The sequence below is a fragment of the Phyllostomus discolor genome, chromosome 11 (assembly GCF_004126475.2).
Source record: "Phyllostomus discolor isolate MPI-MPIP mPhyDis1 chromosome 11, mPhyDis1.pri.v3, whole genome shotgun sequence".
Lineage (NCBI taxonomy): Eukaryota > Metazoa > Chordata > Mammalia > Chiroptera > Phyllostomidae > Phyllostomus > Phyllostomus discolor.
The window spans coordinates 67,026,389-67,048,186 of record NC_040913.2 but is presented as its reverse complement, the minus strand read 5'-3'; the positions used below and the strand labels follow the sequence as shown (position 1 = coordinate 67,048,186).

Genomic DNA, 21,798 nt, shown 5'->3' with positions numbered 1-21,798 from the left:
TACCTTAATTATCACAAGCCTTCACATCTGACTGGGCTGTTCTCTTTCGTTTGGCTCTTCTTCAGTATTTTGCTGGGTCTGCTTGGCCCATTAATTTTTGTTAGTTTTTATTTGTATAGCTTTAGAGTTATAGGAAGGATGAGAGGAAAAGAGGAAAACATCAGTTGGTTGCCTCTTGCACGCCCCCAACCGGGGCCTGGCTCCCCCCACCACGTGCCCGGACCAGGAAGAGAACCAGGGACCTGGCGGTTTGCAGGCCGGTGCTCCCTGCTCTGAGCCACACCGGCCAGGGCTGGGCCTGCTGTTCCTCTACATAGACGCAGGTCTACTGATAAGGCACCACAGTTTATATTTTCACGTTTAAAAAACTGGGGTGAAATTCATGTGCAGTTAAATGCCCAGATCTCACGTGTACAGTTTAATGAGCTCTGACACGTACAACACATAGAGGGAGGAACGTTTCCCTTACACCAGAAAGCCCCCCCCCCATCCCTCTCACATGGGTCTCCAACCCCCAGCAGCCCCTGCTGCCATTCCAGTCACTGCAGATTAGATTCCTAATTTCTGAACGTCATGCAAATGAGCTACACCCTCTATGCTCTTTGGGGCTGGGCTCTTTTACTTAGCACGATGTAATTAATTTTGACTTTTAATTTGTGTACACCGAATGGAATTCATCCAATGACATTTATTCTTGGTCTTACAGGTGGTAGAAAGGATAGGGTTTGGCTACTGAGTGAATGTGGGCTGAGGATGCAAGAAAGGCTCCAATGTTATGTAGAATGAGAGCCCATGAACAAGACTGCATGTGTGTGCAGCGTGTGTGTGAGTACATGTGTGTATGTGTGTCTGCCTTTACATGTGTGCATGTGTGTGCTGTTCTATTCCCTGCAAGGATAGAAAGTCTGGAAGAAAACATACACAAGACTCTACCTACCAGAGGCCCCTGGGAAATGGGAATAAGAGAGAGTAGCGAGGATTACCTTTTCTTTTTGCTTCAAGTCTATAATTTCAGTGACTTTCAGTAAGCACTGATAACTTTGTGACGATGCGTTTTTGAAGAGTGACCCCCAAGGATCCTGGCCTGGGAGGACAGATTCACTGGTGGTGCCCCAAAGCCAGGACGGAGCCAGGAGAACACAGGTTTGCAGGGAGATGAGCTCAGTTTATCTGTTGAGTTGGAGGCACCCCCAGGGCATCCTGGTGGAAATGTCTGTTTGGTTGTTGAAAACACAGGACTAGAGCTCAAAAAAGGGGTAGGAGCTGGAGGTAAAGGTCTGGGAGTCAGCACTTTCTTCAGGAAGGAAAGTGGACTCAGCACTTTCAGATCTAAACAGAAGCATCGCTCTCCTGGGATGGGGTAAGTCTGTGCCTCCCAGCGTGACTTCAGGGAAGTTTAAAAAATCCCAAGCCCGCACCTCAGCCTAACAACAAAAGTAACAATCAAATCTCCTTCTGGCCCAGGAAACCTCTCCACAAGGTGGGAGAGAAGAAACCGTTGCATTACAGAATGAGCATGAAGCCAGAATGCGGTGCCCATCACAGGCAGCGCGCTCAGAGGTGGCGAGGACAGAAAAACTCCCACCCTTTTGTGTAGTCAGGCCGACAGCACCCACAACACTCACAACATCCACGTCGGTGGACTTCATCCAAAGGAGAAATGAAACGCCCGTCTTTCCGACAAGAGGAAGTTCATTGTGCAGACCAGCTCCTGGGTTAAGGTTCCCCAGACAGGGGCACCCTCTTCCATGCTCACATTTCAAAGACAGGGCTGCACGCCCAAGAAAGACTCCCAGAGACACCAACTGATGAACGCTTCTGCTTTTAGACAATTTTACATGCATCTCAAAGAGGGAGAGAGTGTGCGGACGGTGTTGAGTTTTCTCTAGAAACTGTTGATGAGGAGGTAGGGATTGTTGCTCCCTCTTGACACTGGGGACATTTTTTAATTAAAATTTATCATTTAGACTTGCATTTACCCTGACAATAATTACACTGTCCTCGACTCAATTTGTTTGACCAACTGACTGAACAAAGAAATCCCTGAGAAGTTTGTGTTCTTGCTCTGGCAGGCCTGTGAACCAAAGGGTCACTGGTTTGATTCTCAGTCAGGGCACATGCCTGGGTTGTGGGCCAGGTCCCCAGCTGGGGCGTGCAAAAGGCAACTGATTGCATGTTGATGTTTCTCTCCCTCTTTCTCCCTCCCTTCCCCTCTCTAAAAATAAATAAATAAAGTCTAAAAAAAAAGTTTGTGCTCTTGTATTTGAATACAACTTTGGTATGACCTTAATTCCAGTTTCAAACATTTATTTTAAAATTAATATTCTCTGCCCTGGCTGGCGTAGCTCAGTGGATTGAGCGTGGGCTGCGAACCAAAGCATCGCAGGTTCAATTCCCAGTCAGGGCACATGCCTGGGTTGCAGGCCATGACCCCCAGCAACCGCACATTGATGTTTCTCTCTCTCTCTCTTTCTCCCTCCCTTCCCTCTCTAAAAATAAATAAATAAAATCTTAAAGAAAGAAATACTATGTTTAAAAAAAATTAATATTCTCAGGATTGGGTTCTGTGCTGGCTGGTGTGGCTCAGTGGATTGAGTGATGCAAAGGGTCGCCAGTTTGATTCCCAGTCAGGACACACACCCGGGCTGCAGGCCAGGTTCCCAGCAGGGGATGTGCAGGAGGCAACCACACGCTGATATTTCTCTCCCTCTCTTCTCCCTCCCTTCCCCTCTCTCTAAAAATAAATAAATAAAATCTTTTTTTTAAAAAAGTAAAGATTGGGTTCCTAGTCTAGATAGTTGATAATACCTTTATGTATTCAAAACATTCCTGAACTGGCCTCAAAGAGCCCTGTGTCTCACTGCTTTGCACCTAGTAAATCCCAGTACCTCTCAACCTGAAATCCAGGTCTAAGTAGCAGAGGGAGACCTCCTTTGCATCCAAGGAAAAAGGCGCTGTCCACTAACTTTTCCAGGGTGACAGAGCGTCAGGTTGGTGTTCAGACTGTTAGAAAACATCAAAAGCAAAAATCCAAGGAAGACATTATTGCATTTCCTGACAAATGGCCTCTTAAAGAAAAATTCTGTAGGAAAAGAGATCCCTTATTCTTATTTAAAGCAATCTAGGTTGCAGGGTTTCCCACGCCTCCCAGGAAGGAACGCCAGCTGACAGAGAGAATGCCCTCTCACCTGAAGTGCAGACGCACATGAATGCTTTGCTGGTGTGAGTGTGTCCCAGACTGCGTGCTCTGTATGAGCATTTTTATTTGCTAAATCTGTCAGCCCTAGTTCAGACTTCAGTGAAGTGGGTGTGGACCTCTCATGTCATGAATCTGAGACATTTTTTCTTCATATTATTTAAGTGTCAAAGTTAAGAGCGTTGTTATTTTTCAACAATAGAACTATTTTTTAATGTGTCTGCACGTGGAGGTAGGGTCTTTCAGGGGGACGATTCAGTTAAAATGAGGTTGGTCCCCGGGACAGGTCCTATCCCATGTGACTGGTGTCCTTCTAAGAAAAGGTGATTTGATTGGACAGAGACAGCACAGAGGAGAGACCACGTGAGGAACGGGGAGAAGATGGCCATCTGTGAGCCAAGCACAGAGGCCAGAGGAGAAACCAGCCCCCTCGACACCTTCATTCTGGACTTCCGTCCCCAGGACTGTGAGACAGTCAATGCCTGTTGTCCAAGCCACCCAGGCTGTGGCACTTCACTCCAGTTGCCTGAGCGGAGGAATACAGCACTAGAGCTGGGGGTTCTCTGATGAGAGGGTGGGGGGGCCGCCACAGTGTCTGCAGAGTGTGATACCTGTCCTTGCAGGTGTCCCTCTGCCTTTCCTGGGACCCGTCTGTCAGGGGCGCAGGTGGAGGCAGAGGCCTACTTCCCAGGTCTCTGCAGTGCAGACTCCCACGGTCCATCAAGACTTGACAGACAGCACTTCCGGGGCGGGGCTTCCTTCACCAGCCCTGAGAGGAGTACCTGCTCCCTCTCCCGACTGGGAGTATCTGGTACAAAACTCTGTTAGGGTTGTTACACAATATCATGCATCACAATGTTTTTCTTTAAAATGTTCATTTTATTGCCCTGACCAGTGTGGCTCAGTTGGTTGGGTGTCATCCTGCAAGGCGAAAGGTCATAGGTTCGATTCCTAGTCAGGGCACCTGCCTGGGTTGCGGATGTGGTCCTGGGTCAGGGTGCCCATGAGAGGCAGCAGATTAATGTCTCTCTCCCTCTCCTCCTCCCTTCTTTCCCCCACTCTCTAAAAATAAATAAATAAAATCTTTAGAATGCCCATTTTATTTTATTATTTTATAAAAATAAATCTTGTCTCTAAGTGATACTCTCGTAAAATTGTCCCAGGAAGCACATTAGAAGCTTCCTGTAGCTCCCAGAGCCCACAGAACACCTCGTATCGGAGTCTGGAGTGAAAGGATGAGGGGGCGGAGCCAACCATGAGTCTGGTTCAGAAACTGTGCTCGCAATCCGTTCGCTTGCTTTACAGTCCTGCCTCTCATTTGCAGGAGGCAGGTAACCTGGGCATGGCAGAGAGCAAGAAGACTTCGGATCTGCCATCCCTCCAAACCTGTTTTCCTTCTTTAAAGATCTTCACAGAAGACTCTGAGGTGATTTCCCACAGGTCATGTGGGGCATGTGGCGCCTTCTCAGCTGGGAATCTTCTCTCAGATAAAAATGTATGTGCAACATCTGAGTTTGGAGGATCAGGAACGGGGACAACAAAATACCAAGCATTCACTGAGCACCTTCCACACGCCAGACCCTGCGAAGTCTCCAAGGTGACATGACTCAACCAGGGTCCCACATCCAGAAGCCATGAGCTGAGACTCAAACCTGCAGTCTCCAGGACCTGGGTTCTTCCTCACTGCAGCCTTGAAGAGGCCCATGGAGGGTGACCCGGGGCCTGGGGTTCGCTGGGCAGTTCTGGTTGTTGTCTGGGGTCCTAGCAGCCTGGACCTCCCCACAGGGCAGAGAAAAAAGCGGGAGGGAGGGAAGGGAAATGCACCCAGAGTACAAAGCCCCCTGTGCTTGCTCAAGGCAGGTGTCCAGCTGCCGCTGGAAGATGTGGGCATTCTGTGGGGTCATTGAAAACCTCATAAGGTCCCCGCCTTGGTCATTTTTGGTCCTCCACCCCAGTTCCTTTGACTGCAGGCCAAAGTCAAGGCTTGGACTCAAGGCAAGAGGGTCGGCTCCAAGGACCTCCAGCTGCCTGTGGTCCCCTTCTGCCCCCCAGGAGGGGGCATCCCTTCTTTGCCTTTTAAATAAATTATGGAATTTCCAAAGACACAACAATCCCTTCATGTACTTAATGCCCATCTTCAATGATTTTGCCTTTTCCCATCTACCCTCTCCTTTTTCCCCGCTAGAGTGTATTTAAATCTGTCTCTAGACTTCATATTTCACCCACAGACACTCTTATTTGTCAAACAGAAACAAAATCCAGACTTAGTACCTTAATCAAAAGGATGATTGCCAAGGTGTGGGGCGCTATTGCCATAGTGAGAACTCTGACCAATAAATAGGTCTAGAACCTTCTGAAGAGCTGCACCTAAAGAGGTGACGTGTGTGTGCGTGTGTGCACATGTGTGTAACGGAAAGGAGTAAGCCAGGTGCGACAGAGCCAGGGTGGAGTCTGAGCTGAGACGGCGGACGGAGCAGGTTCCCCACAAGCCACCTGTTCTTGGGAGGAGCCTCTGCCGGCTCCGGTGAGGGTGGCAGGGGAGGAGGGACATTGTTCCAACAGATCAGTGGGGACGGCTGTCTAGGTCAGCACCGAGGGGACAAAGAAGGGAGCATGAGGGCTGTGTTGGCTCGTCCTGGGTGAGCAGGGAGCACCCGAGTCTCATCTAGATCACATGGGCTGGGCTTCCCTGCGGTGGGCCGCTTTCCAGGACACAGAGTGGGGGGAGGGGGATGTTTTTTTACTATTTTCCTAGGTCATGGGGTTTGGAAAGTTCAACCGTTTCCATGAAAAAATACATACACACACTCAAACATATACTTGTATATCAAATCAGGGCTTAACAATATCACCTTAATATCATTAACACTCAATATCATTCACATGTAATTCCTTAATCTTACCTACTCTCCAGTCCATATTAAATTCCTTCCCGGTTGCCAGCAGGACCTTTGCTCTTGGTTTTTGGGCACATGGTGCACCTCGTCATCACCTCTCTGAAACCTCTTTTCACCTGTAACAGTCTCCCCACCCAGCCGTCTGTTGAACACCAGGTCGCAGTGTTGGACAGATCGTGGCTCATGGGCTGGCACCAGGAACTGTGAGAAACGCAGAGTCTCAGACTGCGCCCCCCGCCCCTCCCCGCCCCTCCCCACCCTGCCACATCAGGGTTCGCATCTCACCGAGTCCCCGGGGAGCTGGGTCCCCCAGTCAGCGTCTGTGCAGCACTGCTGCGATTCGGGTAAGACACCTTCCCTGCTCTCTGTGACTCCTGTGACCCCACAGCATGTGTGGAAGCTCTGTGGGCTGCAGGTCCAAGGACACCACAAGGAGACCCCCATAGCGCTGGCTGCCCCATGCCTCACCCTGGGAAGTACTCGGCGTCTGGTGTGCCACTGTACTGATCTGCAATGGGCCAGCAGGTTCAGGTGTCACCTTTGTCCCTCCATCACCTGCAGTCTTATGACTGTCACTTAGTCTGTTAGTCTTGGGGGGATGGACACCCCTAACAGCTCTTATAATCGAGCAACGAGAACTGGCACTCGTGCAGAAAGAGGGACATCTGTTGGGTGGTGACTCCAGACTGGGCTGTGGGTGGCCCTTGAGGTCCCAGGCCAGCTCAGCGTGTCCTCCCCAGAGGAGCTGGGTCTCCTGTGCAGCAACTCTCACCCTGCGGACTGACCGGCCCCCTGCTGCCCGGAGGACTCAGTGCTGCAAAACAGGGTTCACCACACAGCTTTACCCAGAGCACCAGGAAGAGAGGCGCTGGGGAGACCGGGAGCTGGCTGGTCGCCCTCCGCACAGGCTGCACCATCACTTCTGGGGGGTGTGTACAGTCGGGTTTCCTTGCTCCCACATGACCTGTCCATCGTGGATCATCACAACTGCCAGCTCTGACAAAAGGGAGCCTGGCCAGGAAGGTGCCCAGGACACTCAGGGAGCTGGGACAAGTGTTGGGAAGGGGGTGAGGGCACGCTGCGGGGAGGGGTTCCAGCAGCCGTTGGACTTCCTGGAGGCCTTTCTAGCTTCACTGCCCTCCGGCTGCCACCCATCCTTGCCTGCCCCCGGCACTGGTCCTTTCTCTCTCTGTATCTTCCCTTCCACTCTTCCTGGAGGGCAGCCCCGCTCCTATCTAACTAACCCCTGACACAGAATGCTCACACTCTAGCTTTATCTGGCTCCAAAATAGACTAGGTCTTGAGTGCTGCCATCACACTCAAATTTAAGGCATGGATCCCATGGTCTGCGTTTCCTGTCGGGGCATGGGGCACCGAAGCAGCAGGACCGGGCTGTTCTTCAAGGCCCTTGCGAAGAAGTGGGTAGGAGGGGAGTGAGGCTGGAACCCTGATTCCTATGCTTCAGGAGAAGGGGAGGGATTACGGAAAAGAGGGACCTTGAGGAAGCAAGAAGTGTCTCTCAGGACTGCCAGGCAGGGTGGAAGTAGCAGAGCAGTTTGCAGGCATGAGATGCTGAGTGCAAGAGAAGCGTGGGACATGCTTGCAGAAACAGCGACAGGAAGTAGGAAATGGGGTTAGGACCCCAGAGAGAGGCCCGAGAGGGAGGGGTGCAGGGAGAGTCATTCTAAGGAACAGACAAGGGCAAAAACAAGAGGACTCGGTCTGAGGCGGTTGGGGTTTGAGAGGGGTCGGGGAAGGTCGCTATGTGCTTGCTCTGCTTGGGAGGGCCCAGCGGAGGTAACACAGTGTGTAAGCATGTGTTGCCCTGTCTGCGTGCACACTTGGGCCTGCAGAAGAAAGGGCCATTGTTGAGAGTGTGTCAGGAAGGTCAGAGCGTGGATTCAGGGTCCTTGAAAGAAGTGACACTGTCTTTCAAAAGCAAAACGCTGTGAATTGAGCTGAAAGCCTGAAGAACGTTCCCAGAGCGCGCACCCTCGGAAGGCTGGCAGAGCTGGTGTTCAGGTTGCTGACTCGGGCGCTCAAGTTCCTACAGCCTTTCAGGGTTTGGGGAGGCATGAAAAAAGGCAGACCCATGTTCCCAGTTTGGGGGGCAGGCGTGTTCCACAAATTACTTTCCAGCTTCCTTGTTTAGCTCTCTGATAGAACATTTCTGAAAAACCAATGTTAGGCACCCAGCCTGGTTCACAGAAGCCCTGGCAGACGGGGACTGGAATGCTGGCAACATCATTTCTACTACACAGAGCAGTGGCTTATGGGTGCTTTTCTGGAGCAAGAGCATTTGGAATCCCAGAAGGACTTTTCCTCAGAGGTGGGCCGGCCAAGGTGGAGTGGGGTCCCTGGCACAGGAAGGTGGTCATGTGACTTTGCAGAGGCATCTTTCTGATTTGCCTGATGGCTTACCGTTCTGAGACCATTCATTTCAAAAGAACCCTTTGGATGGGGAGGACTGAGGCTGCAAAAGTACCTCTAATATTAAACTGTCTTAAATCCCCTTTTATCTCACCACGTCTCCGATGCAAAATTCAAAACAAACTTTCCATGACCTCTCAGATGGGCTAAGCAGTTTAGGCACGGTTTGCAGCCACAATAGTAAAGTCTCAGTGTGCCGGTGAGCAGGGGCCGAAGCAGGCACAATACAGAAGCCGCGCACCCGGGAGTACCAAGGGAGAACGGCTGCTACGCGCCTTTTGTTTGGTGGTGCTTTCCCTCAGCAGAACCAGGTGGATGGAGCTGTGCGATCACAGTGCTGTTCTTTTGCGGACAGCGCCGCGAGTTGACTCATGCTCCCAGGATTCTGGGCACAAGCAACAGGGAAGCCGCAGTCAGAGGAGGGAGCCCTCGTTCTGCCGTCCGGGGATTGGTGCAGATACCTGAGCTGTTAACCGGGTCACCCCAGATGGCAATCCTGCAGGGCGCGGCACAGCCATTCGTCTGTTGCGCTGTAACAGCCACACAGCCAGCCAGTTCTCCTGACGCCGTGGCTCTTGGCAGTGACAATTTTCCGAGGCCCGGCTCCCTGCAGGTGGGGTTGGAAGGGGTGCCGAGGCGGGAGGGTCTGGGACCCCCTCCTCCACAATTCCGGTTTGGGGATGCAGGAAGGGACACGACAGGTTCTCAGGTCTGAACTGTAGGCTGAAGGAGAGCAAATTAAAAAAAAAGACTTGCTTTTTCTGCATAAAGCAAATAAAAAAGGGGTCACGAGTTAGAACTCTGGCCTTTGGACCTACTGGTCACTGAGGTTTGAAGGAATCTCCGAAGAATCCTTGAAGAATCCAAACTGGGTTCATCTCCTCCAGCCTTTACTCAAGGCCTAAGAGGCCTGGAGGTTGAGAGACACGCCGCCAGTCAGTCCAGCCAGTTCTTGTGCGCCCCGGGCCCGTGTTCCCGTTCCCCCATCCCCCTCATCGCGTACCCCGGAGGCGTCTGCCCTCTACCCGCCGCTGGGTACCCCCCTCATCCTGCCCCGAGTCCCCCCATCACGTCCCCCTTGTCCCCAACCACCCCCGTTCCCACCCAACATAATCCCACCCAGCATCAAATCCCCCCGTTCCCCAGCTCCCAGTGCCTCCTCCCTTCGGGACTAGGGAGGGAGTGGTGGGCAGGGCTACCACCGCTCCCAGCCTGCCGGCTCCAGCAGACTCCAACTACGCCCTCGGGAGGAGCCGCGGGAGCAGGTGCAGGCCCCAATCGCCCGCCCCTCCCTCCCTTCCTCCTCCCGGGGCCCTGCTGGATTCCAACACCACGCACTCTCCTGTCCTCATTCCCAGGCACTGCCTCCCTCCCCTTTCCCCCGCTTTCCAGCGCCGCCCTTCCCCCTCCCTACCCCTTCCCTCTGCCCCAATCCCGCCCCCAGCACCGCCCCTCCCCCACCCAGCGCCCCCCCCCCCCCCCCCCGCCACCTCGCAGCACCGCCTCCTGGAGCCCGCGGCACTGGAGGGCTCTAGCTGCCCGGAGTCCCGGGAGGCGGACTTGGCACCGCCACCTCGCCGAGGTCTGGGCAGCTCCGAGCGGCCATCCCCCTTCTCCGCATGGAGTCTGCGGAGCGCGGGCAGGCGGCGCGGGACCGGGTCCCCAGGTGGGCGCGCTGGGGCCGGGAAGCCCCTCGCCCAGCCTGGGCGTGCGGGGTGGTGGTGTGGAATTCGGAGATGCGGGGATGGGACGGTGAGAGATTTGGGGGTGCGGGAAGTAGGACCGCGCGGTGGTGGGTGTGCGGGCGCTTGCGCGTCCCTGGGCAGGGGTGCGCCCCCTCCGCTCTCGGCTAGCAGTCCCTTTCTGCGCTCGCGGAGGGTGCAGGGCGCGCGCCCCTCGGGTCGGTCAAGGCTGCAGACCGGCCCCAGTCGCTCCAGACCGGTACCCGCAGGACCCCGGGGACAGGCCCCGGGCAGGATCTGGCCACTCAGTGCCACAGGTCGCACCTGCGGGTGGAACTTTATTCTAGAGCTACAGGGTTTTTCTTTTTATATTGTAGGATTGATCCATATGGGTTTGAAAGGCCTGAAGATTTTGATTATGCAGCTTATGAAGAATTTTTTTCCACCTATCTGGTGATACTCACTAGAAGAGCGATAAAATGGTCTAAACTTCTGAAGGGAAGTAATAGTATCCAGAAAAGTATGACAGGTGAGTTTGGAGCTTGGTCCACCATGCACTTAACAAACAGGTCACTGGCTAAGAAACACTCCTGAGAGGACACGGCTCTGGGTTCCCTAGGCCCCTAACCCGCACAGGCTGCCTTCCTTGGGTCTGGCACCCTTCCTGGGGTCCCCAGATGGTGAAGTTCCAAGGCAGGTGCGTGTGTGTCGTGTCCTACGTGGGCTCCAAGTTGACGTCACGGCGTTGAATTCAGCTAGAACCTGCACTTTTAAGGTACAGGGACATCCTTTCTTTTCTTTGAGATGGGCCTGTGTGCTTTCCAGAAGAAAATGGATTTTCTGCTTCTCAGAAATCTCAAAATGAGATGGCCCAGGGCTCTCCCCTTGCTTATGCCAGTGATGAAGCCCTCACTGCTTCCCCTACTGGATGCCTTCTCCCCGGGTCTCCTGCTCCAGCCCCTTCCCTCCCTCACTCTGGGCCTGGCACCCCCTCCCTCAGGCCTCTCCGTCCCTCCAGCACACCCCTGGCTTGCACCTGACTCTCCTTCCCCACCCCACCCACCTCAGCCCCCTACCTGTGCCTCCTCTTTCTCAGGTGTTGACTGGAATGCCACTTCCAGGAGGCCTTCCCGAGGTCCTGTCTGGAAGGGCAAGCCCCTGTCACGCTGCACACCCACACAACTTTTACCCCTTTCCCGCTTATTTTTTCCTCTCTGCCTGACACAGTGCAGATCTTACTTATTTCATCATTTGTTTCCCCTGCCGGCATCAAAGCTCCCTCTCTGCTGGCAGGGACTGGCCAGCATCACTGCTTCAGCAGTTGTTGAATGAGTGAAGTGTTCAGCCGGCAGCTGCTGGGCTGGTGGAAGGGCTTTGGTGGGACTGTGCCCCTCGGTGGGAGTTAAAGGAACGCAGGTAAATGGCACAGAGGGGTTTCCTGAAAGAGGACATTAATGACAACTAAGGGGTGAGGGTGGGGCCGGCTGCGAGGGACAGAGCTGTGTGACCAGAGTTTTAGAGATGTGCTTAGAAGGGGCCGGAGATGGAGCCAGGGCACCCTGCATGGGACCCTGTGAAGGCACGTATCACATGGACAAGGATTTATAAGCAAGGGGGTGGAGAGATCAATTTTTGCTTTTAAAGTTGTTTATGAATAGGGCCCAGAGTGGTCCCAGCACACAGTAGGTGCTTGAGAAACACTTGTGGGGTTGAGCGAGAGGGCTGGGTGCAGGCAGGTGGGTCTGGGAACTTGCTCTCTGGCAGGGCAGGGGTCAGGGGCCTGTCCCAGGACAGGGGACAGCCCTCCCTTCTCAAGGCATCACTGATGGGGGCTGCAGACTAGCGTTTCATAAAGCCAGCTGGAAGGGACCTTGCAGGCTGGCCCCTTGTGGCCTCACAGACCCTGGAGGCTAGTCCCCTGTGTGCCCTCCTACGTGGGCCGTACGCTGAGGTCTGTGCCCGAGGCGTGGCCCTGTGTTAATGTGTTTCCAGCAACACATCTGCCTTTAATTTTTCCTTTTGATTGCTTCTTAAAAGTTGAAGTGTCTTTTTGGTTTAAAAAGTTACATACAGGTATTTAAAAACAAACAATTGACATACATGGTAAAATGTCTTAATCGTACTAAAAGCTGTAAAGTGACATTGAGTTGCCCTCCTGCCCCAGGCCCCAGCTCCTGGAGAGGTGACCACTGGTGATTGTCCTTACACCCCCCCCTCCCCACAGGAACGGGGGCTCAGGAGAAGGCCTCCTGCCCACACGGTTAACTCTGGATAACTGACCCAGAGGTCAGTAAAAGCAGAGAATCCTTACGGGACGCACACAGGTGCATATTTTTTTTTGTTTTTATATAAAGCATAAAAGCAGGCTCGTCCTGCCATCTCTGATTTTGTCATTCGATTCTCTCTTACCCTCTCCTTTCCTTTGACTAGGTGGGTCCACTAATTTAAATGTTGTGTCTTCCCTGCAGACACCCCACTCTCAATTCATTGTCTGTATTTTCCAGTATTGAATTTTCCCCCAAGTCGGGAGCAGGAATAAAAGCAGTCTGAATACAGACTTGCCCCAAATGCGTGTTCTCCCTCCATGTTGCACCTGTCGCCCCCTGGTTCAGAGGTTCTGTACTGGCTTTCCTTCTGCTTGGAGCGCTGTCTCTTTCAGCTCTTTCTGAAAATGTAGCATGGCTTTTATTGAAGTAACAGTTCTTTCTTTCTGGCTTTAATATTTCTTTGATTTATGTGATGTTAGTTAAACTGTGTGATTGTGGAGCAAGTGTCATTGGATAACAGGTTTAGGAGCAAACGTATGTGATTCCTCGTGAGCCTTCAGCCTGGGGGATGGGTTCAGTGTCAAGGTGAACGGGAGAGCCTGTCGGCCTGATGTCATTTCAGGAAATGAGGAAACAGCTCGGCGAGAGCGAGAGGTGCGGAGTGGCTTCCCAGGGTTCTGCGATCCAGGGTGTCACCGCGGGAGCTCGGTGTAGTTTCCGGGTGTGGCGGCCAGGGAGCCGGTCAGAGAGCGGCTGTCAGACATAAACACGACCGGCCAAGTTACTCCAGAAATGGGGGCCCAGTTTTTTCCTGCTGTGTAGTCTAGGCTGACTGTAGTGTGCCAGGTGTGTGACATGCTGGGGAAGAAGTGACACAGTAAGGGGTCCCACAGCGTGGACCGGTATAGTCCTAGGAGCTCAGCCTTGGGACCCTTGTCCTTGGATATCAGCAAGCTCATCTTGAAGTCTCCTTTTGATCCTGTTTTTTTTTTTTTTTCACCTTATCTTGATTTTTACGATCCTACTGTGTTTTTTTCTCTTTTGGTAGGATTTTCATCTGTATTGTCCCTTGTAACGTCTCCAGTAACACAGGCATCTACAAATCTGGACATTCAGCATATGTTCAGATAACTTGTGCTGCTTGATTTTGCTATTTGTGGATATGATGAGTGTTTTCATTTTTCTTTGTAGCAAATATCCAACAGGAGCCCTTAAGATAGCTTGCTCTTCCTCCCTTGACCTCGAAGACCAAGTTCAACAAACTGCCCTACCTTGGCCTACCTCCTGCCCTTATTCCTGTTCATTTCCCATCTTGGTGTGAAGGGACTCCACAGCGGAAAAAGCCTCATAGCCATTTGCTTCTCCTAGATCTTCTTCCTCGAGGCTTAGAAAATCAGCACCACCTGAATTAGAAATAAATTACAGAAGCATCTTTTCAAAGACAAATGCCAAAAAACATGAAGATTTGCTTAACTTAGTTGGGGCAGACAGTTGGAGGTTAATTCTCTAGGGTCCAGCATTGAAAAAAATATCGCCCCGCCATTTTTCCTTTGTATTTTAGTCTTCTTCAGATGTCAGGGCTGACCTGTGGGTGAGCCCTGCCCTTGGGAGTGGCAGTCTCTGAGGCCGAGTAAGCCATTCGCATTCTTTTCTGAAGAAACATTGTAAATTCAGATAACGAACATCACAAAGTAGCAAAAGCGTTTGTTCTTCAACTTCTCGGTATGGTCACTGCTATTACAACAGCTAAGATTTGCTGAGCTCTGCCTGTGTTTCAGGCATGAGGCTGAGGGCTTTATTTCTGCTTCATAGACGAGGAAACTCAGACCCGTTCAAGGTCTGGGGCTGGGAAGGCACCGCAGAGCCGAAGGCGGTCTCCATTGTGAGGGATTTAACTTTTCCGCACTTTCCCTCCTTTCACCTTACAGTTTAATTTTTTTTTAATTTATAGTGAAATTCACTCTTATGGCTGTACAGTTCTGTGAGTTTAGACAAACCCGCAGAGTCACCTAACCGCACTGCAAGCAGATTCAAAGTGGTCCTTCTCCATCAGAATTCCGTCCCCACCCCCCCGCCCCCCGCCGCAAGGCCACCACTGGTCTCCTCATTCCCACGGTTCAGCCATCAAATGTTGTCCTATAAATGGGATCATACACCTGGTAGCTGTTGGAAGTCTAGCTGCTTTCTTTTTTTTAAGATTTTATTTATTTATTTTTAGAGAGGGAAGGGAGGGGGAAAGAAACATCAATGTGCGGTTTATGGGGGCTGTAGCCTGCAACCCAGGCATGTACCCTGACTGGGAATCAAACCTGCAACACTTTGGTTCACAGCTCGAGCTCAATCCACTGAGCTACACCAGCCAGGGCGGCTGCTTTCTTTTTTAAAATTTATTTTGTTACTGTGTTTTTTTCTATTACCATTCATGCGCCTTAGAGCCTCCTCCTCAGTCTAGCTTCTTTCAACTAATGTAATGCATTTGAGATGTGTTCATGATTTGGGTGTATCAGTATATATAGTTCACTCTTTATTGCTGTGGACTATTTCATTTGTGGTGTTCTATAATTTATTTTTATTGTCCGTCAAAGGACATTTGGGATGTGTAAAGTGAACCTATAAATATTCATCCATGGGTTCTTGCTTGAACTTAAGCTTTCACTTCTCTTAGGGAAATACACAGGAGAGAGAACCCTGGGTCATATGGTACCTGTATGCTTCATTTTTAAGAGACTGCAAACTGTCTCTCCAAAGGAGCCACACGACTTTGCATTCCACCATCAGTGAATGAGAGTTCCTGCTGGGTCACATTCTGACAGCACTTAATATTGCTGGTATTTTTTCTCTTGGCCATTCTTTCTTGAAAAGACTATTGTATTTGCATTGAAGTTTCTTTGCAGCTTTGTCAAAAAGCAATTGATTCTATTTGTGTGGATCTGTTTCTGAAAATTTTTTTAATATTCCATTGATCGATATGTATAACCTTTCACCAATACCAGTCTTGATTATTGAAAGTCCATAGTGAGCCTTAAAATCAGATAGTGGGACTCCTTCAATTTCATTTCAAAATTGTTCTGCTCGTTTTTTCCAGTTCCTTTGCCTTTCCACATAAATTTTAAAGATTTTATTTATTTATTTTTAGAGAGTGGAGGGGGGGAAGAGAGGGGGAGAAACATCGATCAACTGTCTCTTGCACGCGCCCAACTGGGGACCTGGCCCACGACCCAGGCATGTGCGCTGAACGGGAATCAAATCGGTGACCTTCGCTTTGCAGGACGATGCTCAACCAACTGAGCGGTGATGGCCAGGGCTCCGCATAAATTTTAGAATCAGCTTGTCATTATGAACTCAATGTCTCTCCTGGAAAATTAATAAGCATTATGTATTGAATTTGTAGATCAATTCGGGAAGAATTGACATCTCCACAATACTGAGTCTTCCGATCCATGGGTGGGATATATGTGGTGTCTTTCTCCTCTTGTTATATCTACTCTGACTCCTTTTGCAGCATCCAGCACTCAGATCCCACAGGTATTTTGTTGGGTTTTTACCTGAGAATTTCTTTTTCTAGTTTTGGTACTATTGTAAATGATACTGTTTTCAATATTTCGGTTTCAGTTGTTTGTTATTAGTGTGCAGAACTACCATTGATTTGCACAAGTCTTTTGTTTTTGCCACCATCTAAGTTAGAACCACCCCCACCCGCGTCGGGACTGCCCCTGCCCCTTGCTGGTCAGCAGAGAACGACCCACAGCTCTTCCGGGTGTCCCTGGTCACGCTGCCCCCACGGGCTCATGAGACCTGCTGCCAGCCTTCAGTACAAATCGTACTAAGTTGGGGGAAAGTCAGACTGAATTACTAGTGTCTTTGATAGGCTTAAAAGTAAAACAAAGCTTGTGCTTTTCACGTTTCCGTGGCAGTATAAACAGACTGAGTGTGGAGACGCTCTTGCCGAGGCTAGGTCCTCCAATGTGCGTTCACGTTGGCAAAGAGGTTTCTGAAGTGGTCTTGGTCTTTAGGTGGATTATTTCGGAGATGTTCTTTCCCTCTTCTGGATCTTCCCTTGTCATCCCTGCATCCTTCTGCCAATTTTTAGTTGTCCCCTCCTGGGCAGGTGCAGGAGGCTTGGCCTGCTGGAGTTTCCCCTTTAAGGTGCTCACGTACGGGTGATCCTGTGTGGGTTGCCTTGGAGTTTAAGTTTTTATCAACAGTGCTTTTCCTGACTGTAACCTAGACTGTTTTCCCTATAAGTGTTTTCTGTTAAATGCAATTGGTGCCTCAGATATTTTTCTTTCTATGGCTGTTTGTAGAATTTAACTAATTGTATAGCTTTTTTCCCCCTAAAGTGTGGTTTCTTTTAAAATAATAATATTTATAATATCAAAGCAAAACAAACCTGTGAATATTTACTTTGAAAATAAACTGTTTGGGGGGTTAAATTAAGATTATTTTTTTAAAGATTTTATTTATTTATTTATTTTTAGACAGAGGGGAAGGGAGGGAGAAAGAGAAGGAGAGAACAATCAACGTGTGGTTGCCTCTTGCGCTCCCCACACTGGGGACCTGGCCTGCAACCCAGGAATGTGCCCTGACTGGGAATCGAACCAACAACCCTGTGCTTCACAGTCCAGCGTTCAATCTACTGAGCCACACCAGCCAGGGCAAATTAAGATTACTAAAAGCATGGCATAGCATCCCTGGGCTCCTGTAATTAACTTGAATGTTAATCTTACAAATGTTTTCATTTGCCTAGGAAATTATTGATTAATTGAGGTCACTCGTAGTTTTTGGATTATTTTCCTATATGTTGTTATGGTCATTAGGAAATTACTGATCACCTTTTCACATATTTATTTTCAATAACTGTTTCCCTCCAAAATGCGGGAGTTGCAGGCTCACGGAGACCAGCTGCAGAACAGGACGAGGACGTCTGCAGCTGCAGCCCGTGCTCGCAGCCAGTGCGTCACACACGCGCACAGCTTGCACACTTGCTGTCTTCTGTTTTCAGGTTGTCCTCTCACTGGTCTCTGCCCCGCAGAGGGCTTCCCAGAACTCTCGCGTGACCTCAGTCCCCGCTGTTGCACCGTCACCTCCAGAGAAGGACTGTGCATCTGAGCCTGATTCACTAGGGCCTCTGGGTCTGTCCCTACCCTCAGCTATCCCTCCAGCCCTCGTGTCTCTGCTGACACTCCCCAGGACCGGCTTGGGGTCTCCTCCTGCTTCATGTCCCTTCACTTGATGAGGTTTCTGTCCCTCCTGCTTTCCCGGCATTTCCAGTTGTGTGCAGGGCCTGAGTCACAGTGACTATTCCTGGTCCAGGTCTACCTGAGCAGGGACCTGAGGCTGGACTTGTGGCTAACCTGTCTTCACATCTGCAGCATCTGTCACAGTTTGTGTGGGGGGCAGCATGAAAGGACCAGAGGATGGACCTTGAAGCCCCTGGCATTGGGTTATTGTAGCCTCTTGCCTCATTGTGGTCAGTTTGGGTGGAAGAGCTGAATTCTATGATGAGCGTATATACCAGTTTTGGTAGAGATGTGTGAAGTTTTGCATCTTTGAGGATATGTTTATTGATTTTACAGGGAAGGGGAGGGAGGGAGATATACACACACACACACACGTGAGAGGAGTGAGAGAAAAACATCAATCTGTTGCCTCCCTTACACGCCCAGGCCGGGGATCAAACCCAAAACCTTTGGTGTGAAGGATGATGCTCCAACCAACTGAGCCACCCAACCAGCTCGAGCTTTGCATCTTCTTAATGTTTGATTTAAGGAGAGAAGTGGTGAGCTAAAGGCACCGGAATTCACGCCATTGGCTCTGTCCTTCTGAAGCTGCCCTTCCTCTCTGTTCCAGTGAAGCGCTACATCCGGAAAGGCATTCCACTCGAGCACCGGGCCCGCGTCTGGATGGGGGTGAGCGGAGCCCAGGCCCGGATGGAGAGGAACCCTGGCTACTACCACCGACTTCTCCAGGGAGAGAGGAACGACAGCCTGGAGGAGGCCATCAGGACAGGTGACACACGGTGTCCATCCCTTGGGCACCGGGTGGCCAGGGCAGGAGGAGGGGGAGGAGTGGGAACTACCTTCCAAACTGGGTCTGCATCCACTCTTTGAAGTCATGATGCTGATGAAGAAACGGGCGTTGTGAAAGATGCACCGACCGATTTCCATCTGAAACTATATTTTTCTTAAGGGAAAATCAAAACTTCAGCGTTCATGAGGAGAGAACATTGTCTTTAATTTATTCAGCAAATGTTTGAGCACCTAGCTAGCTAGTAAGGAACATGATAACAGAAAGACCAGATTCCTTTCAAGGGGAAACCCTTAAGGAAAGCGAGAAGGCTGCCAAGCCAGCAGCCCTAATGCCAGCAGCCCTAACACGGTGGGGTGTTTGCTGGAAGGGGTGTGTGCCTGACGGGCGCACACGGGGCTTACATATGCAGCTCCGCGAGCATCACAAAGGCGCACACCGGAGTTTTCTTTCTTCGTGTCAAGCTCTAATAATTGTCTAGGGATGCTGATATTTTCGGCCTCTAATCTCTTTCCCTGTAGTTTTCTCAATATTTACCCAGGCTCCCTGTCTCTTAAAAGTTTAAAGGGCTCAAGAAAAAAAATGTTTAACCTAAAATGAATAATTAGATTTTAAAGAAATACATCTGCCTTCCTGATTTTAACAGTGTTTGAGAAATACAAATTTAAACAAAATCGCTAATTTAAGAAATTGAGTTAATTTGCCCTGATTGGTGTGGCTTAGTGAGTTGGGCATCATCCTATGGATAGAAAGGTCGCCAGTTCGATTCCCAGTCAGGGCACATGCCTGGGTTGCAGTCCAGGTCCTCAATTGCAGGCATGTGCGAGGCAACCAATAGATGTTTCTTTTCCTCTCTTGCTCCCCCCCTTCTCTCTCTAAAAAATAATAAATAGAACCTTTAAAAAAATTTAATCAATTGCTTTGAAGTGCTGAGAGGTTGGGCTGACTTGTGACAGTGAGAGTGGTGTGTCTCCGACATAATAAATGGGAGTCTTTCAGTCTTTGGGGCCTCACATGCCCAGGGCTGGAACCCATGGGCAAAGCTGGAGGTGCTGAACCCTTTGGCTGCAACCTGATTGCACAGCAAACCAGGGTCAAAGGTCTCAGCACAGAATCTGCTGCTGGCTTTGCAGGCACAGCGGGGGCCATCACTCAGCAGGGCTGGAAATGCTTGTTTAGGTTGGGAAGAGACTTCTGGTCCTAGGGAGGCTGAACATATTAAATAAAATAGAATGTTGCTCTTTGTTTGAAAAATAAATTTTGAGGCTCTATTTAGTGCCAGCGTTTTCAGGTAAATATTTTCATTATTGTGGTAAAATATACATAATGTAAAATTTACTGTTCGGTCTTCCCCGATTGAAACTGTCCCCATTAAACACTAACTTCCTGTCTGTCATACCCCTGTGCCCCGTGTCCCCCCCTCCCCCGTCCCTGGTGGCCACCATTCTTCTTTCTGTCTCTAGGACTTTGATAGCTCTGAGTGCCTCATAGAAGGGGGATCATAGAGTGTCTGTCGTTCTGTAGCGGGTTGAGTTCACTGAGCATAATGTCCTCAAGGTTCATGCGTGTGGCCGCACGTGGCAGCGTTTCCTGTGTGAGGCGGATGGAGTGGTGTTTCACGGTGCGTCCACGCCGTTGTGTTTCGCTGCTCGTCCGCCGGTGGGCACTGGGGCTGCGTCCACCTTCTGGCTGTTGTGAATGATGCTCCCCGAAACATGGGTGGACAAACGCCTTTGGGAGACCCTGCTTTCGGTTTTGGGCGTATTCCCGCAAGTGGAATTGCTGGACCCCAGGGTCATTCCGTGTCTGTTTTTTTGAGGAACCTGGACAGATCATTTCACAGGGTTGGTAGGGCTGGACGTTTCGTGCCCTGTAAGCGCAGACTGAATATCCCTGTTCACATCTACGTCCACAATGCAAGGCAGCATTTCCTGTGGAAAGATTTTAAAACATATGGAAAAACTTTTCATAATAAAAAAATATTACATAGGAATGAGCACAGCTGGTCATTCTAGTCTGAATTAAGTAAAAAACGCTCATTTTTTCCTGATCAGTTGCAGTTTGGAATGCTTAGAACTCCAGAAAAAAATTTTTTGTAGGAATTTTTGAAAAATCTAAATGAATATGGACTTTTGTTAATAACAGTGCTGTATTAATTAGTTTATTAATTATAACAAATGTACCATACTCATAAAAAATAAATAATATAAAATACATTGAAATACAGTTTATTTTTTTTAATTTTTTAATTTTTTAAAAGATTTTATTTATTTATTTTTAGAGAGGGAAGGGAGGGAGATAGAGAGACAGAAACATCAATGTGCGGTTGCTGGGGGTCATGGCCTGCAACCCAGGCATGTACCCTGACTGGGAATTGAACCTGCGACACTGAAATACAGTTTTTTAAAAAAGAAAAAATAAATGTAGCCGCGGTCACTACAACAGAGGAACCCTGTGCCTCCCACCTCTTGTCCTGCTTGGGGGTGAGACCGCTGTGTCACGGGTGACGGCACAGCTGCCCCTCACTGTGACACCATCACTGGGACGCCGCAGCGACACTGCGGTCCTCCAGGCCGTCCGGACTCTGAGAGGCACGGCTGAGGGGGGCAGGAACAGAGAATGAGACACGTTATGGGAGGCATTTAAAAAACAAAACAACACTTTTTTTAGAAAACACGCATAAAAAATAATGTGCTTTGGGACACTAAACACACCGTTCCGCACAGACCTGGTTTTTCAGTCGCAGAGACAAGACCTGGGACAGGGGCTAGGGACGGAACCCAGCATTTCACTGCAGGTCTGGGGGCCTCAGGCCGACGCGGAGGCTGCGTTTCCTCAGGCGCAGGGGGAGCTGCCGTGCCTGCGGAGGCCGTGGCAGAGAAAGCTGGCGGCCACGCAGGTCCCACACTGAAACCTTCAGGCTGTGCGTGTCCCAGGTTGTTCTGGTTGTTAGACGTAGCACAGTGGCAAGCACACTGCTGACCTGAGTGGGGTCAGTAGAGTTAGAAAAGATGTGATGGTTTAAGCTGACGTACATCCTCTCTGTTCTTGCACCTGTGTACAGAGTTAACATGTGAAACTCAGCTTTAAAGAGCCAGGCGTTGGCCCTGGCCAGTGTGGCTCAGTTGGTTGGAGCATCATCCTGTAGCCTGAAAGGTCACAGGTTTGAATCCTGGTCAGAACACATGCCTAGGTTGTGGGTTGAGTCCCCGATGGAGGTGTGTACAAGAGACGACCAATTCATATTTCTTCTCCTCCCTTTCTCCCTCCCTTCCCCTCTCTCTAAGATCAATAAGCAT

At 50.2% G+C, this 21,798-nt stretch overlaps 1 protein-coding gene across 2 annotated transcripts in view; it reads left to right on the top strand.

Annotated features, from left to right (window-relative positions):
• Positions 1-10,004: 10,004 nt before the first annotated feature.
• GRTP1 (growth hormone regulated TBC protein 1) overlaps positions 10,005-21,798 on the top strand; it is a 28,824-nt gene continuing 17,030 nt past the window's right edge. Inside the window, exons 1-3 of one of the 2 annotated variants that reach the window (XM_028526609.2) lie at positions 10,005-10,189; positions 10,583-10,734; positions 18,323-18,481. In XM_028526609.2, the coding sequence (XP_028382410.1) occupies positions 10,143-10,189; positions 10,583-10,734; positions 18,323-18,481 (358 nt within the window). In that variant the 5' untranslated portion in view covers positions 10,005-10,142. The remainder of the gene's footprint in view (positions 10,190-10,582; positions 10,735-18,322; positions 18,482-21,798) is intronic. The other variant, XM_036011493.1, reaches the window with a different exon arrangement.